At 38.0% G+C, this 16,113-nt stretch overlaps 1 protein-coding gene across 1 annotated transcript in view; it reads left to right on the top strand.

Moving 5' to 3' along the window:
* The window catches only part of LOC150082442 (transcription initiation factor TFIID subunit 4B-like), a 341,032-nt gene that overhangs the window by 133,333 nt on the left and 191,586 nt on the right, over nt 1–16,113 (top strand). Inside the window, exon 3 of the mRNA XM_090377748.1 lies at nt 12,175–12,273. Coding sequence (XP_090233874.1) covers nt 12,175–12,273 — 99 coding nt within the window. The remainder of the gene's footprint in view (nt 1–12,174; nt 12,274–16,113) is intronic.

A 16,113-nucleotide genomic window follows, 5' to 3' on the forward strand; every position in this document is an offset into this window, starting at 1 on the left:
ATAATTTCCGTGAACGCAATTTCAAATTTCCCCAGTCAGCGCACCGACCTGCCGCTACTGTTTTGGTGGCGTTGGTTGCAACAACAGCTGTTGGCACAAAATCTTAAACATCGGCAAGCCATTCCCACTTGTTTTTCTGCATTTATTATTATAACCCCAGCCATGGTTCCAATGTGTAAAGGAAGTGCCTCTCGTAGTGTAAAGCACAAACACCGTACATTGTCCATAACAGATAAAGTTGAACTTCTGAAAAAACTCTACAGTCTTATTTTAGTCATTTTCTTTCTGCCATTCCTTTTTAGTTTTTTTTTTTTTTTTTTTTTTTTTTTTAACAACACACTTGAACAAACTTGTGAAAAACACAACACAATATGATGGATAATACAGCGTGCTAATGAACTCATTTTCACAAAATCTCTAACAATACTAACAAACTTATTGCAACGTTTGAGAGTTTATTTTATCGCAATTAGTTTTATTGCTACGCTCGCTGCACGTGCAATAAATGATCTTCATATCTATGCCGTAATAGAGTCACATGTATGTGGCCAACACGGCTTCTCAAGAAATAGTTTTTTTTTTTTTGATATTTTAAGCAAGAAAATGACAGCACTGACATTACAATATTTATTTTAGAATTACTAATCAAATTATTTGCTAAATATTTTTTGGCCCCTGGGGAATTTTTTTTCTAGCTTGGCAGTTAACGTGTTAAAGGTAAGATTAGCTGTTGGGTACACTGTATGTGCTAAAATAACCACCGGGTGATCCAGCACCCCACAGGTCCCAACGCTGCCGGATTTAGCATTAGTAGAGGCATATGATGCAAGAAAGCAAGCTTATTCAGCATCAGCCAAAAAAAAAAAAAAAAAAAAAAACAACCACTACTCCCATTTCACCCCTCAATTCGTTCGAAATACCTGTCCAGCTGAGCCTTAAATTTGTTTAGGCTATCAACTTCAACAACAAGCGATGGAAGTCTATTCCACAAACCAACTGCCCGCTGGCTAAAGGCGAATTTCCGCACATCTATCCGACATCCGTCCTTCCTCAATTTGAATTTATGCCCTCTCAGGTGATTATTCTGAGCAAGAGGAAGAATCCCATCGGCATTGAGCATGCTCAAGCCATTCAAAGCCTTGTACACCTCTATCAGATCACCTCGGCGATGCCTAGTCTCCAGGCTCTGTAATTTGCAAAACTTAAGCCTTTCTTCATAAGAGCAACCCTTTGTTCCATTCACTAATCTTGTTGCCCTTCTCTGTACTCGTTCCAGCAGCTCTACATCCTTCTTGAAATGAGGCCTCCAGACCTGTATACAGTACACAAGGTGTGGCCTGACCAATGCCTTATACAAGGGAATAATCACATCCCTGTCCCTGCTAGAAAAATTCCTGTATATCATTGACAAGACACCATGAGCTACTCTTGCAGCTCGTCTGCACTGCTCAGAGAACTTCATATCTGCCTGCACAATTACCCCCAGGTCCTTTTCATTCTCTACCACTGTCAGCGTAGTACCACAGAGTTGATACGTTGATCTGGGGTTACTGTTTCCCATATGTAGTACTTTACATTTGTCAATGTTAAACTTCATTTGCCACCTCTCAGCCCATCTGCTCAACCTTTCCAGATCCTGTTGCAGCAGCATAGTATCAGTAGTGTCCTTAACAACCCTGCCAACCTTTGTATCGTCTGCAAACTTGGACATTAAGCTTGATACACCATCATCAATATCATTTATAAATACAGAAAACAACAATGGACCCAACACTGAACCCTGAGGAACTCCACTAATAACATTAGTCCACGTTGAGCAGTGTCCATTGATTACCACTCTCTGTCTTCTGCCACTCAACCATCCCTTTATCCATAGCAGCAATTTGCCTCGAATGCCACACTTCTCCAATTTGTGCAGCAGTCTTCCATGCGCAACAGTATCAAAAGCCTTTCTAAGATCCAAATATATAATATCAAAGTTATTCCCTGCATCCAGTTCTTTTGTGACTACATCATAGTATCCAATCAAATTGGTCAGACAAGACCTGCCCTTAACAAACCCATGCTGTGTCTGAGCTATAACTGAATTCTTGTCCAGATGATCCTGCAGTGCTTCTTTAACCAGTGCCTCCATTAATTTTCCTGGAACCGAAGTTAAACTAACAGGTCTATAATTACTTGTGTCAGCCTTTGATCCTCCTTTGTGAATTGGGGTTACATTTGCACATCTCCAGTCCATGGGTACCTCCCCTGAGTCCAAAGAAGCTCTCATAATTATGGCTGGGGGTTTGCTTACTTCCTTTGCTGCCTCCTTTAATATAACTGGATAGATCCCATCCACCCCGGGTGCCTTTTTTATGTTTATACTCAACAATTTCTCCTCCACTTTCCTCTCAGTTATTAGAAAATCATCTAGCTCACTGCCAATGTTTACTTCACCTACGACATTCCCCTTCCTGAATAACTTCTCATGTGTGAATGTAGATGCAAAATACTCGTTTAGATTGTTAGCCACCTGAGCTGGATCCTCAACTGTTGAACCATCAACATCCAGTGGACCAATCTGATTCATCCCTTTCCTTCTTGAGTTTAAATAGGTAAAGAACTCTTTTCTGTTTTTCTTTGCATCCTTTGCCAAGGATTTCTCATAATCTGCCTTTGCCTGCCTAATCTCCTTTGTGACTTGGTTACAGACCAACTTATATCTATCATAGGCTTCCACGTCACCCATTAATTTGTATGTATCCCATGCATTTTTCTTCTCTGCCATATGTCTCATTAGTTCATCTGACAACCATTTAGGCCTGAACCTTGAACAATATTTCTTGGTTGGTATGTAAAGCCTGGTAGCTTCCAAGATTAGTTCCTTGAATGCTTCCCATTTTGAATTTGCTGTTGGTAACATCATCAGTTGGTCCCACTGTATAGAATTTAAATACTGTCTCAGACCAGCATAGTCGCCTTTACGAAAGCAAAAACCCTTCCCTTTACCTCTGATGGTAGTTACCTCCTTGAGTAAATCCCACTTCAGCACACTGTGATCACTGCCACCCAGTGGTTCATTTATCTGCAGATTCCTAATGCATGAAGAATCACTACTGATAATCAGATCAAGAGTATTACTCCCTCTAGTTGCCTCCCGAACATGCTGGTGTAGAAAACAATCATCCAATAAATCCACAAAAGCCTTGCTAGTGTGTGAGTGACCAACCCACAAATTCCAGTCAATATCTGGGAAATTAAAATCTCCCATTATAAGACTCTCTGATTTACTGGCCCATTCTATTTCCCTGTACAGTATCTTATTATACTCATCAGAGTCATTAGGCCTATAGCACACTCCTACTCTCAATTTTGATTTACCTATGCTTATGTCACACCAAACTGACTCAACACTGCACTGTCCAGCGATGTCAACTGGCTTCACTTCCTTGGATTTTATGTGTTTTTTAACTAATAGCATAACCCCTCCTCCTTTCCTATCCTGTCTATCCTTTCTGTAGACGTTGTACTCCCCAAATTCCAGTTCTGCATTCCTTATATCTGTGTGACACCACGTCTCTGATATCCCAACAATATCTGCCTTTGATGTTTTGAGTAATACCTCAAATTCATCAAATTTATTTACTAAACTCCTAGCATTAGTGTACACGCAAGTATACATGCACCTGTTTCTATTCTTAGCTACCCTAACACAACCCATGTGTTTACTTGTACCGCAATGACTTCCAGCAGTCTCTGAAATATCCTGCATCTTGTTTTTCAGGCTTCTGCTCATTCCAATAGAAGCAGTGCAAGAATCTCTTACACCTCTGCCCGTGGCTACTGTTAATCCATTAGTCTTTGTCTCCCCCCAAGCTAGCAGTTTTCCGACCCACCTAACACTGCCTCGATAGCATCAGCAAATATTCTTGCACCCTTTCTATTTAAGTGTATCCCATCCCTGTAGAAGCAATCTCTCCTGTTAACAAGTACAGTCCAGGCTGAAAAAAATTCTACCCCTTCAGCCTTGCACAATCTTTCCAGGGCCGAATTGATCGACAAGGCTGTCATCATATACTCCCTCCTATTGTGTCTGGGCAGAATTGCAGACACTTTCAAATTCAACCCTACTTCACGGCTTTTTTTCAACAGTGACCTGTACTTGTTAAGTAATTCCGCTGGTCTCCTACTCTTAATAGGATTAGTGATGGTCGACCTGTACTTCCATTGTAACTTTTCAAACAGTGGAAACATAGCTTATCTGCTATACTGATAGCCTAAAGTGGGCCAAGTACCATATTAAAATTGTGTTTTTTGTCCTGGATGGCTCCTGATTTTCAATACTTTTGATAATAGGATTTATTGTTAATAACATGCGTAATTTCTTATACATATTATTTTGATTTTTTACTTAGAAAATCTTATAATATACAGTCAAGCTTGGTTATAATGAGCACGGAAATTACGAGATCACGGCTGTAATGAGCAAAAAGCCATAATGATTCTAATTTACGCATATTCCCGTACAATCGCTCATTGTTATAATGAGCATACTACACGGATATGCAAATTTTGATAACTATGGAAACATTCTTAATTGCTTGGCTAGTCGAAAAAATCCAATTCTTGGAATAGACAAAAATGAAAAGGGCAGCTTAGCTTTTATGACCACCTTCATTGCATCAGATTAGCTGCCAGTTTATGACCTTGTCCTTTTGGGGACAAGGTCATAAACCGGCAGCTAATCTGATACAATAGTGCATTGGTATTCTGCTTGTCGCATTACCTTATTTACAGATTGTCTTTTATTCACTGAACCATAAATTTATTTCAGGACTACTAAGACTTTTGTATGCATTTTGGGACTTCTAAGAACTTTGTATGCAGATCACTTTACTGTCATTTTAAAGTAAAATCAGTTAGAAACAAACCATTCCTTTGGTAACATGTCTTCTAACAAAAGAAAGTGTCTCTCGATTTGCGAAAAAGTTGAAATTATTTGTGAATTAGAACGTAGTACAAAAAATGTTGAAGTGTGTAAAAAGTTTCTTTTGTCCTCTTCAATAGTACTGACATTGTGGAAGAATAAACATGTTTACATATTGGCATTGGAAAAGAATGTAACCGAAAAAAAAAAAAAAAAAAAAAGTGTGTGCACCAAGCATGCATAGTGGAAGTTAAGTGAAACTTCTTTAGGTGAACATTCATCACTCAACCGAGGATCCCGTATTGACCACATGAATGCTCCCATTCCTACATGAATGGGAGCATCGGAGATATGAAACATTCCGTTACCAAATCTTTTGGCAAGTGCTGTGGTATCAGATGATATTTAAAACCATTTGACTTTGATAGAGCCGGAATCATTTTGTTCTTGAGAGAGCCACAACAGCTGTTACGGGCAGACATTTGACTTACAGCCTCATTTGGAAATGCTGTTTGAAGAAGAGCATGATCTTGAGCTGCTACAATCTTCACATTGTTCTTGGACCGAACAGACTAAACAGAAATCATTATTCAGGAATGTGCATTTAAAGTGTGCGTGGATGCTTCGGTGTTTCCTAATATCCTATTGCTGTTCCTGCTATGTATTGCGTGTTGAACAATTTGATGGATTACTTCTGGCAGTTGGTTTTGGCTTCACTTTCTGGACTTTCAGGACTCTTCATCATTTTCATTTGCAGTATCAACTTCCATGACTCCTCCTTCCAACCCCTCGACATGGGCACCTGTATGTGGTGAGGGAACCTCCCAGTGATGCTGCTGGTTTTCCAGATTAGCATCACTGGGATCTAATGCCCATACCTTGGTTCCAGGGTTACATCGTTGGAATCCAGCGTGTGCAGCAGTGCGCCGTGACCCATGGAATTCGGAAAGGGGGGGATCCTGGTGGTTGAGGGGCCCAGCTTTAATACACCACTTTGGCCCTGCTTCGACAAGACGGGTGGTCCCGGACTGGCCCGACTGGGATCAATCGGCGGGTGGTTCTTACAGCTAGGGTCAATTGCGTTCCAATAAGTCTCCCTCCCTTTGGTCCTGGGACGGGATCAAGGCTTATTGGAAACGTGGGTATGGTGCTCTTAAGCTAACTTGACGTCCCATTCGTGTACGCAGTACCTGCTAGTTCACGAGTGGGCGTCCCCTCGTAGGGCTCCGTGGTGGGTGAGGTACTTAGGGAATCTGAAATTTTTATCTTGCTCATATGAGTAATTTAAATTCTACTTCTTCTGGGGCCCTAACAAGGCCCCTACCTAACCGAGACGATAATACAGACAACACCTCTGTCAAAAGAGCCAGAACTGAGGATAAAACACCATATGTAACACCGCTTTTCTCATTCTCCATTCAACCGGAGAGCAGTCAGTTGGGAAGATGTCACCCTTCTTTATCCAGAAAGGATTAGAAGGGTTGGCAGGATCACCCAAATCTGTAAAACGACTGCGTCTGGCGACCTTTTGGTCGAAGCTACAACTATGAAACAGGCGGAAAAAATCCTGAAAGCCACATCAATAGGGGAATACCTATCACCGTAACCCCCACAAAACTTAGAACTCTTCACGAGGTGTCATTTCAGAGTGGGACCTTCTTCATGTTTCTGAAGAAGAGATCTGCTCTGAATTGAAAGAACAAGGAGTGACGGCTGTAGAAAGAATATCAATGAGAAAGGATGGGAATCTCATCCCCCCGAGTTCTCATCTTAACATTTAACACCACACGGCCTCCAAGTTCCATCAAGCCAGGCTATCTAAACTGCCCAGTGAGGATTTATATCCCAAACCCACTGCGGTGTTTTAGATGCCAAAAATACGGCCATTCACAAACATCTTGTCATGGTAACTCTGCCTGTGCTCGATGTGGTATTAAAGACCACTAGAGCAAGGAATGTTCAGCTCCAAAACCGATCTGTGTCAATTGCCAAGGAGAGCACCCCGCCTAGTCTAGAGCATGCCAGCGGTGGAAGGATGAAAAAGAAATCCAAAAACTGAAAACAGAGCTGAATATCTCCTACCCAGAGGTCAGAAAACGTATCCAACCAATGAATAGCGGAAAACCTTCATATGCCCGGAAGGTTTCTGCTAAGTGCACTATTGGTACACAAACTGAGATGACTATACCACCAAGAGAGTCATTCACCCCGAGTGCACGCTATTTATTGAGTTCACAAAAACCCACAAAAAAAACACAGTCAGCTGCCACTCCTATATCCATACCTCCTAGTGCTCCACCACTACCAAAACCAAGTGGTAAAGAACCTCCAGTAATAACAGAAACAATGGATGTAGAGAACAAGGAGGTACTGGATGAATCAGTCTTGAAACTCTTTGTGGAGGAAGAAATAGACACGGGACAGCGTGCATTCTTCTCCAAAAAAGATAAATCCAAGACTGACAAAAGTAAGCCCTCAGCACCTCGGAAGCCACCTGATGGACCCACCAAGCCAAAATAATGGCTAAATTCCTACAATGGAATTGTCGTGGGTTCCGGCGAAATACAGATGACATCAAGGCCCTCCTGCAAAAGCACAAGCCAGTTTGCTTTTGCTTGCAGGAGACTTATCTAAAGGCAAATTATAACCCCACCATGCATAACATAACATTTTTCGTAAGGACAGAATTGCGGATGGTCCTGGTCATGGAGGAGTGGCTATCCTTGTGGGCAACCAGACCCCAGTTCAGCCCTTGCTAATTACAACTAGGGCGCCTCCATAGCCAGTTGGGAAGGAGCAGCAGTGCATAGTACTCACTTCTTGATTAGACCGGGGTTCGAGCCCGTGACCACCAAATATATATATATATATATATATATATATCCGTGCTAAATATAATTTACATCAACTACATAGATATTATTGGTTGTAAGTCTGTTTTTTGGAACAACCTCGTTAATCTTTGTTTCCAACAATTACATTTCTGACAGTAAATCTATCTACTTACAAACCATAGGTACCCCATGGGTAGCCCTGCTAGCTGTGTCTTAGCTAACCTATACTGGTCCGAGACAGCTCTACCCTCAGACATACAGCTTTATAGATACATTGATGACTTGATAATTTTCGACTACCCAACTTTTAAACACGACTTTGCTAGTTTTTATCCCACAGAACTGACCCTGGATAAAACAAATGACCTTTCAGCCAACTACCTAGACCTAGTTATATTGACAGCCCTCATACTGCTATCAACATATACAACAAAAGAGATGCTTTTAGCTTCAGTGTAGTCAGTCTTACCCATTGGCACTCTAACATTTCTAAAAAAAGTTCATGCAAACATAATTCTTTCCCAATGTTTGAGAATTGCAACAATATGCAACAGCATCAGTCTATTTGCAGACAACATTAAAATACTACAAAATAAATTCCCAGCTGCTTTCCTCTACCATCATTTCAAAAAATCATTTAACTTTATTAAATTTACAAACATTACAAACTACGACTTAATTCTAAACATCATGTAGGTAGACTAACTTCCTTTACATTCAGGCTTGTACATATTGTATAGTTTTATACTCCCATGACTCTGTCGTGTCTCACAGTGTGGAAAGCTCGTGCCCACGGATTGTCTATATACAGGGGTATTATGTCATTTGTCTTGTCTTCGTTATTGTGTGTCTATTTTTATTTTTGATCTTAAAAATGTTATTTTGATTTCTTTAACATTGCCATTATTGACTTAAACACGAGGCAATTGTCTAGTCATCCGTCCATGGACCATCTGTGGTACGGGTTTACAACCCCGGACAGCCTGAGCACTACATTATTCACCTCCATTCCAGTTACTTTCTGCTGTTCTGTTTACTGCATTTTATTTCTCTTGAGCAATTATGCTGGCCAAAAGCAATATCGAGATGCTATTTCTCTACTTTCGCTACTTGTTTTCTTCTATTACAAAGTTTAGTGTCTTTTCCGCACTACTTTGTTAATTTTTGTTTCTCCCTCTGCTGGCTTTTTTTGCCTCATCTGTTTAATTGCTCACTTCTCCATCACACAGGTACAGTTCCTGGTTACGAATTCACACCTCCCCTCCCCCCCACAGGGCTACTTCAACTGACGTATATACACCGCACGTGAACACTCATCTCTCTCCTTCGGTCACCATTGACTTTCAGCGTCTTCCAGTCCATACAGACAATAAGTTTTCTTGTTTTGCCCCATCTCTTAAGTCTCTTTGATTTTATATTTTATTATTTTTTTTAATTTTTATTTTTTAAAGGTTTATTTATTCTTTTATTCTTCCTTCTGGTTTCTGTTGGGTCAGCTACGATGTATATGTATACCTTTTGCATGTACATCTTAACAGAAACAGAGACCTGGCTTATTGTGGTGGCTCCTACAATTTTTGCTGCTGACCCCCCCCCAACGAAGTAGTTAAAGTCCTAGGACCCACAGCTTTAGGTACTTACAATAATTATGCTTATATTAACTGCATTTTATTTCAGGTAATTTGTTTTTTAGCATACAGGTTCTCTCAATTCTTCCATGGTTATTACACCTTATAGCTCAATTCCCCTACCAAATTCACAAATACACTGATAATTACCTTTTTGCCTATATGAAAAATTGGGATAAATTTTAAAGTTTAGCATAAATTACCTTTATGTTTATTAATTGGACCTCGGTAAACAGGCAGATAGCAATCAGAAACAGGATAGCCTTGCTAATTATTGGTGGGATATATTGAATGGGGTTAGCCCTTGAAAAAGTTCCATTCAATGTATCTGTATATCAATAATTGGCTACATAATCATTATTGTATTCTATATTATATATTTATATTACATTATTGCTAATTATATGTTTATTTCTAGTGTATGGCAGTGTAGACCAACTTAGATATACGGAGGATGCGGAAAGGTCAGGGAATGACCACCGCATATCTCCGGAGTAATATGGCCTTCGTTGCTAATGCTCCTAAAAACCAAATAACAACAACAACCAACTTAGATAGACCAACAGGCTATCTTTGTCTCTATAGGTTCTTTTGGCCTTACAGCCGGCTGTATACTTTTATGCCTATGTTTTAATACACTTTGAATACCTATATAGTACCTATTATACTCTTACTATATATATATATATATATATAACAGATAATTCATATAAAAATAATACATAAGCCAGTAGCATGGCAAAACTGTAGAGTGAAAGTTAACAGCATAGTAGAGCGAATGTTAACTTTCACTCTACAGTTTTGCCATGCTACTGGCTTATGTATTATTTTTATATGAATTATCTGTTATGTACTGGGCATCGTGGAGGATGTGTATTTTGCTGCCTCTAATGATAGCTTAATATTTATTTATTTTTTATTATTTTTTTCTTATTTTATGTTATTACATCTTAACTTTTAAGCCATTATTTAAATATATATATATATATAAACTGATATTAAATATAAATCAAAATTAATGCCAGTAGCATGGCAAAACTGTTGAGCGAAAAATAAAAAATTAAACATAATAATTAATGAACAGGGAGGGAGAAGAAAAGGTAAGACTAAAAATTGTAGCAGAAAAGCTCTAAATGAATTTAGAAAATCCAATTCAAAATAATAAATCAATTTTAAAATTTAGAGCCAATAAGAATTTAGTGGCACCCCCCCCCCCTCGTAAGGTGCCGGTTCAAAATTACGTGAAATATCACAAATAGAGACTTAAACTAACTACAATAAAATAAAATAAAACCAAAATAACAAAAATAGACTGACCATTATGCCCCACGTCAACAGAGGACCACAAGGCCAATAATGGTAGAGAGAGAGAGAGAGAGAGAGAGAGAGAGAGACTAAAAAAAAAACAAGTATACCAGGGGGAGTAATAAATATTATACGCTTGTAATTAAGCTGAATGGCTAAGTTTAGATAAAACTATAGAGCTTTATTAAATGTTTTGTAAAATTATAATTTTAGTAATTAATTAATAAAAATATAACTAATTTAACTTCTCTTAATCACAAAAAAAAATTTAATTTATGGAAAATTTAACACACCTATAATGGGATGCAATACATACATTAACTTATTTCATATTATATACTGCTTTTATATTATGTTCAGTACTTATAATAGATATGTACATGTATTTATTTTAACGGTAAGATATGGAGATATAGTAATAGTTTCCCCTTGTATAAAAGTCAGGAACTGTAGTGGATCACAGTTCCTGACTTTTTATACAAAGGTATTTGTGTATTGGGAGGGGGATTACTTCCCCCCATACACAAATACTTAGAAGGGCATATCGTGCAAATACTACTTCTTCCCTTATCTCACGGTTAAAATTAATATTTTAATAGCAAGATGTGGGGTAGTATTCCACCCATATACCTCTGTATAAAATTTAAAACTGGTTTGATTAAGTTGTCATTTCATGTTCCTTCTGATTTCTTTATAACGGGATATGGGTGGGATAAGTGGTATATCTCTAGTATGCCTTTGTATAAAAGTCTGGAACATGATACATAAGAGTATCATAGGTTGGTTATTTCATACATATTTATTCACAGTTATTTCAAGTTTAAACATGCTTAACGTCACCACCAAATACGGAGGATGCAGAAAGGTCAGGGAATGACCACCGCATAACCCGGAGCAATATGGCCTTAGTTGCTAATGCTCCTAAAAATCAAATAACAAACAATAAACATGCTTAAAGTTAATTTGATACTTTTTCAGTTACATATAGATATTATTGCATTTACATAGCTACCAAAAAAATGGATAATTTAAAACTTACAAGATACCCGAAGGAATTTAATTTACTAGAATTAGCTTTGCAAAAGGGTATGAATTAAAATGACAGAAATTAAATTTAAAATATATTTAAAAAATGCTTAAAGAAATAAGCATAAACATAAATTCTGCTAAAATTTTAGCCAAAAACCTCTTAATTCAAAATAACAACAGAGTTACTTGAAGGACATGCATTTGCCTTGACCACTTTAGTCATAATAAAAAATATCTAAAAACTAATAAAAAATATCTAATAAATAAAAAAAAGTATTAGCAAGGATGCTTTTAACTGATTTTATCAATGAGAAGAGATTCAAAAAGGGCATGAAATTTTGTAAATTGGTATACCAGTTTATAAATTCCAGAAAAACAAACAGATGATTAAATAAAACTGAAATTAGAGTAATATTTTTGTGTTTTATATTCTCAGCAAGTTTTCATTTTTATTTTCATTAAATTGTAGACTGGTACTCCAGGAAATGTGAGAACTTTAACACCTCCACAGATGACTGTCACATTGCCTGTATCAGTTGCACCCACATCTGTGAAGACTTCTCACCAGGTAATAATTATTGTCTTTACTATTAAAAAATAAAATGCAGTAAATTGCTTTTAACATCATATAACTCTATATGTTCACCAATATTGAGTTCTATTATATACCTTTATGCTAAAATTCAAATAGTATATATAATTATCAGAGCTATGCAATTATTAACTGGATTCTGTCATTTCATTTTAATAGCTGAATATGAAAAATATCAATATAATGTTTCTTATAGTCATTTTATGCAGCTGTATTGTTGACATCCATCAAAACTTTGCCTCCCATGGATTAAAAGTCGGAAAATTTTCAGGAATGAAACTTTCACTACAAAATACAGTATCAAGGAGGTTCCAAACCACAAATTAGTAATGATGTGTCACATATTTAATGCCACATTGATTCATATAAGTGATCCCTCCTCACTTTTACCTTATCTACTGAAGGCATCATGAATAGTCAGACTAATAGAATGAACTTATCTGTGAAACGATTTAAACCTCCAAAAACCTCCTTATTTATTTCACAAATATGGTCTCTTCTCTACAATGTCTATTTCTAACAACGATCTACATAGCCCACATAATTTTCTCTAATAGAATCTCAGTTATTAGTTACTTCACTCACGACTCATCTCAATTCCCTTAATTTTTTGCTTGCGATTCCTTTTGCTTTAAAGGTGGTGTTTTTACATATGTTCATAGTTCTCTCTAATTTATTTTTTCCACAGTGCATGGTATCACTTTATGCTCTTAACTTATGCTTTTGGTCGGTATAAAAAATTATTACTTTTTCATGTAAATTGGAAAAATAAACAATTAAATAACAGATGATTATATCTATTAGATTAAATAGATTTTAAAAATATAAAATTAGCGTACTGAAAACCATTCTTGACAGTTTTAACAAATTTTATAAACTACAGAAACATTTGAAAAATAATCATTGTATGCCTCTCGTATATTCTTTAATACAGTAAAACAATGTAATCTCTTATCGGTCAGGGTTAGGTAGCGGCATAGTATTTAGGGTTAGGCTCCACCTGTTGTTTCCCACATCTGCACCATATGTACTCTGATGGAATACAGAGCTACTGCATAAGCCAGAAAAAAGTGTAGTGTCTGGTTTATTCAGTACAGCCACCACCCGGCTTACATAATACTCGACTTATGGAAATTCAACTTTACGAAAGTTTTAGTCAGCCGGTGCAAACTTAAAAAAATCGTGGAAACATATTTTTCATCCTGTAGGAATAAATGGAGGTATCATGAAAATATTGTAATGTGAATCCAATAACACTTTTTTTTTTTTTTTTTTTTTTTCCTGGTAATTCATTCCAAGACCTCAGAAGTTGAAATTTTCCTAATACAACTAAGCTATTTATCTCTCTAAAAGGTAATTTTTATAATGGAAATTGTACTACACTTTCATCACTATCATATGTTCCATTTTAAGAATCAATTTTGAATGCCTTTGATATTTTTCTAAAACACATTTCTGGAGGCCGCTACCATAAAAAAATAAATACAATTTGCACTTTCCGATTTATTGGGCTTCTCTGTTAGTGCAATTTAATTATAAACAGGTTGTAAACTTGATCTTATTGCATTTGCGATAATACGATAACTGGAATCTTGTGGCGCCTCCATAGCCGGGTGGGCAGGAGCAGCAATGCGTAGCACATGCTTCTTGATTAGACTGGGGTTCAAGCCCGTGAGCCACCAAATATGGAGGATGCGGAAAGGTCAGGGAATGACCACCGCATATCCCCGGAGCGATATGGCCTTAGTTGCTAATGCTCCTAAAAACCAAATAACAACAACAACTGGAATCTTGTGGGTTTTTACGTTGCAGTATAATGGCTAAATCTTCAATCATATAAAAAACAAAATTTCAGAACCTTCTCTTCATTCCTATTTACTTCTTACTATGGTAAAGGGATCAACGGAAATTGCAAGTGCTGGCAGTGCTAGGAAACAAAACAAAATTGATTTAGAAATGAAGATGATTAAATTAAGAATTACAAAGCAGGACAAAGTTTGTCATCTATTGCACGGAATTAGGTCTCGCTGCTTCAACAGTGAATACTACTGCGGATAAGTATGGTGAACTCCAAACCAAGTTTGTGGCAAGCAATGGGTTAGGTTCAAGTATCACGCTGGTTTCCAAAACATTTAAAGAATGCGGTGAAGTTGCCAGTGCTGATTCTGCAGCTACAGAGAAATTTTGTGATGTGTTGGGAAAAACCCTTCTAAATCTCCACAGCGGCGTGCTTATCAGCTGGAGAGTTAATTCTGGCAACGATGCGATGCTCGAAAGGTAAAACTTGCTGACGTTATGCCTATCTCCTCTCTCTTTTTGTAATTTTATAATTTTGTACACTTTTGTAATTTTTCCTGTGCATTAGAAAAACTGAATAAATAATTCTATTTACATGTTCGTTGCTTGAATCAAATTTGATTGAATTTGATTTTTTTGCTTGAATCAAATTTGATTGAATTTGATTTTTTTGCTTGAATCAAATTCAATCAAATTTGTGAGTGCTACATAAGCATTTAGGGAAATTCCGAGTTACGTAGAGTTCCGCGGAATGCAACCCTTGCGTAAGTCGGGGAGTGGCTGTATTGGGTTCTGTTCTGTTGTTGTGTCTTTGTCTACTTGGCCGCTGAGCCCCAAGTGGGACCCTATGTTGCCCGCCACCACCACCACCACTGAGAGGTGAACCAGGCTGCCCTCATACTCTGGCTGATCTCTGCCAGGGTCTCCTGAGCTTTCTGGACAGAGACTAGATAAAGAGTGGGGAAGGTAGTACAAGTGGTGGAGTCAAAGTAAGCAAAGGGAGGATGATGAGGAAAGAAGGCATCCTCCAGCAGAGAGAGAGAGAAGTGGTAATGGGAAAGTAGGAATATCACCCCTGGTCTGGGAGCCTACTGAAGCCCAGGGAAAGGAAGACAACTCGCAGAACAAGGGAGGTCTGCAAAGGTGGGTAGGTACAATGGGAAGTGTGTGAGTTTGATTGCTTTCAGATCAGATCAGTGCATCATTCCTACGAGGAAGATGTCCAGTTGGGTGTTCATTTAGTTCTGATAGCCGGTGATGAGGGAAAAGCAGTTACGAGGAGAGATTATAGCGGTTTCAGGAATGTCTGGTCTGGATATCTATGTTGTGGGATCAGATGTGGAGAGATGATACCAATGCCTTTTGAAGGCTGCTGAGGCATACCTGCTAAAACAGTGGTTCTCAACCTTTTTTGCCCCATGCACCCCTTTCACCATATGTCATTCCCCCCTTTCCAAGATTGTCTGACTCAAAAGGTGCATTCCAAAAAGATAAAAAAAGTGAAATATTTATATTATTTTTAATTTAATGTGACATCCAATAAAGTGTGATGCCTGTAGATTATGTACAATCTGTAGAATTGTAGTTTGTAGAAAGATCAGTATTCTAACAGTTTGAGTCTGTCAATCTGTGGTCCCTATCCCTCCCCCCTCCCCCTCCCCCTGGTTGAGAACCCCTGTGCTAAAAGCTAAAAATGCTTCTTTTGATTTTAACAGGTTGCTCTCCTGACTAAGTGTGGTTAAATTTAGATCCAGTAACAGTTGATTACGTAGATCCAGGTAGACATTACACAAGTGCATTACGTAGTGCCAGTTCTCCACATACACAATGGGCATCGTTTACAAGCCCAAAGTCCTGAAGTTGTTTTTTGGATGACCCATGTCCTGTCAGAAGAAAGGTAGTATGTAAAGAACCAGCCAAGTCTTTGTTTGTAGCCGTAAGAGACATTGGTAGAAATAGCTTGGTGGTACTGCCTATGGTGGAATCATCCCAATGGATTTGCCAGAGGGAAACCAGTTC

This window comes from Mastigoproctus giganteus, chromosome 7 (genome assembly GCF_048544385.1).
Source record: "Mastigoproctus giganteus isolate SK-2022 chromosome 7, ASM4854438v1, whole genome shotgun sequence".
In the NCBI taxonomy this organism is placed as follows: domain Eukaryota; kingdom Metazoa; phylum Arthropoda; class Arachnida; order Uropygi; family Thelyphonidae; genus Mastigoproctus; species Mastigoproctus giganteus.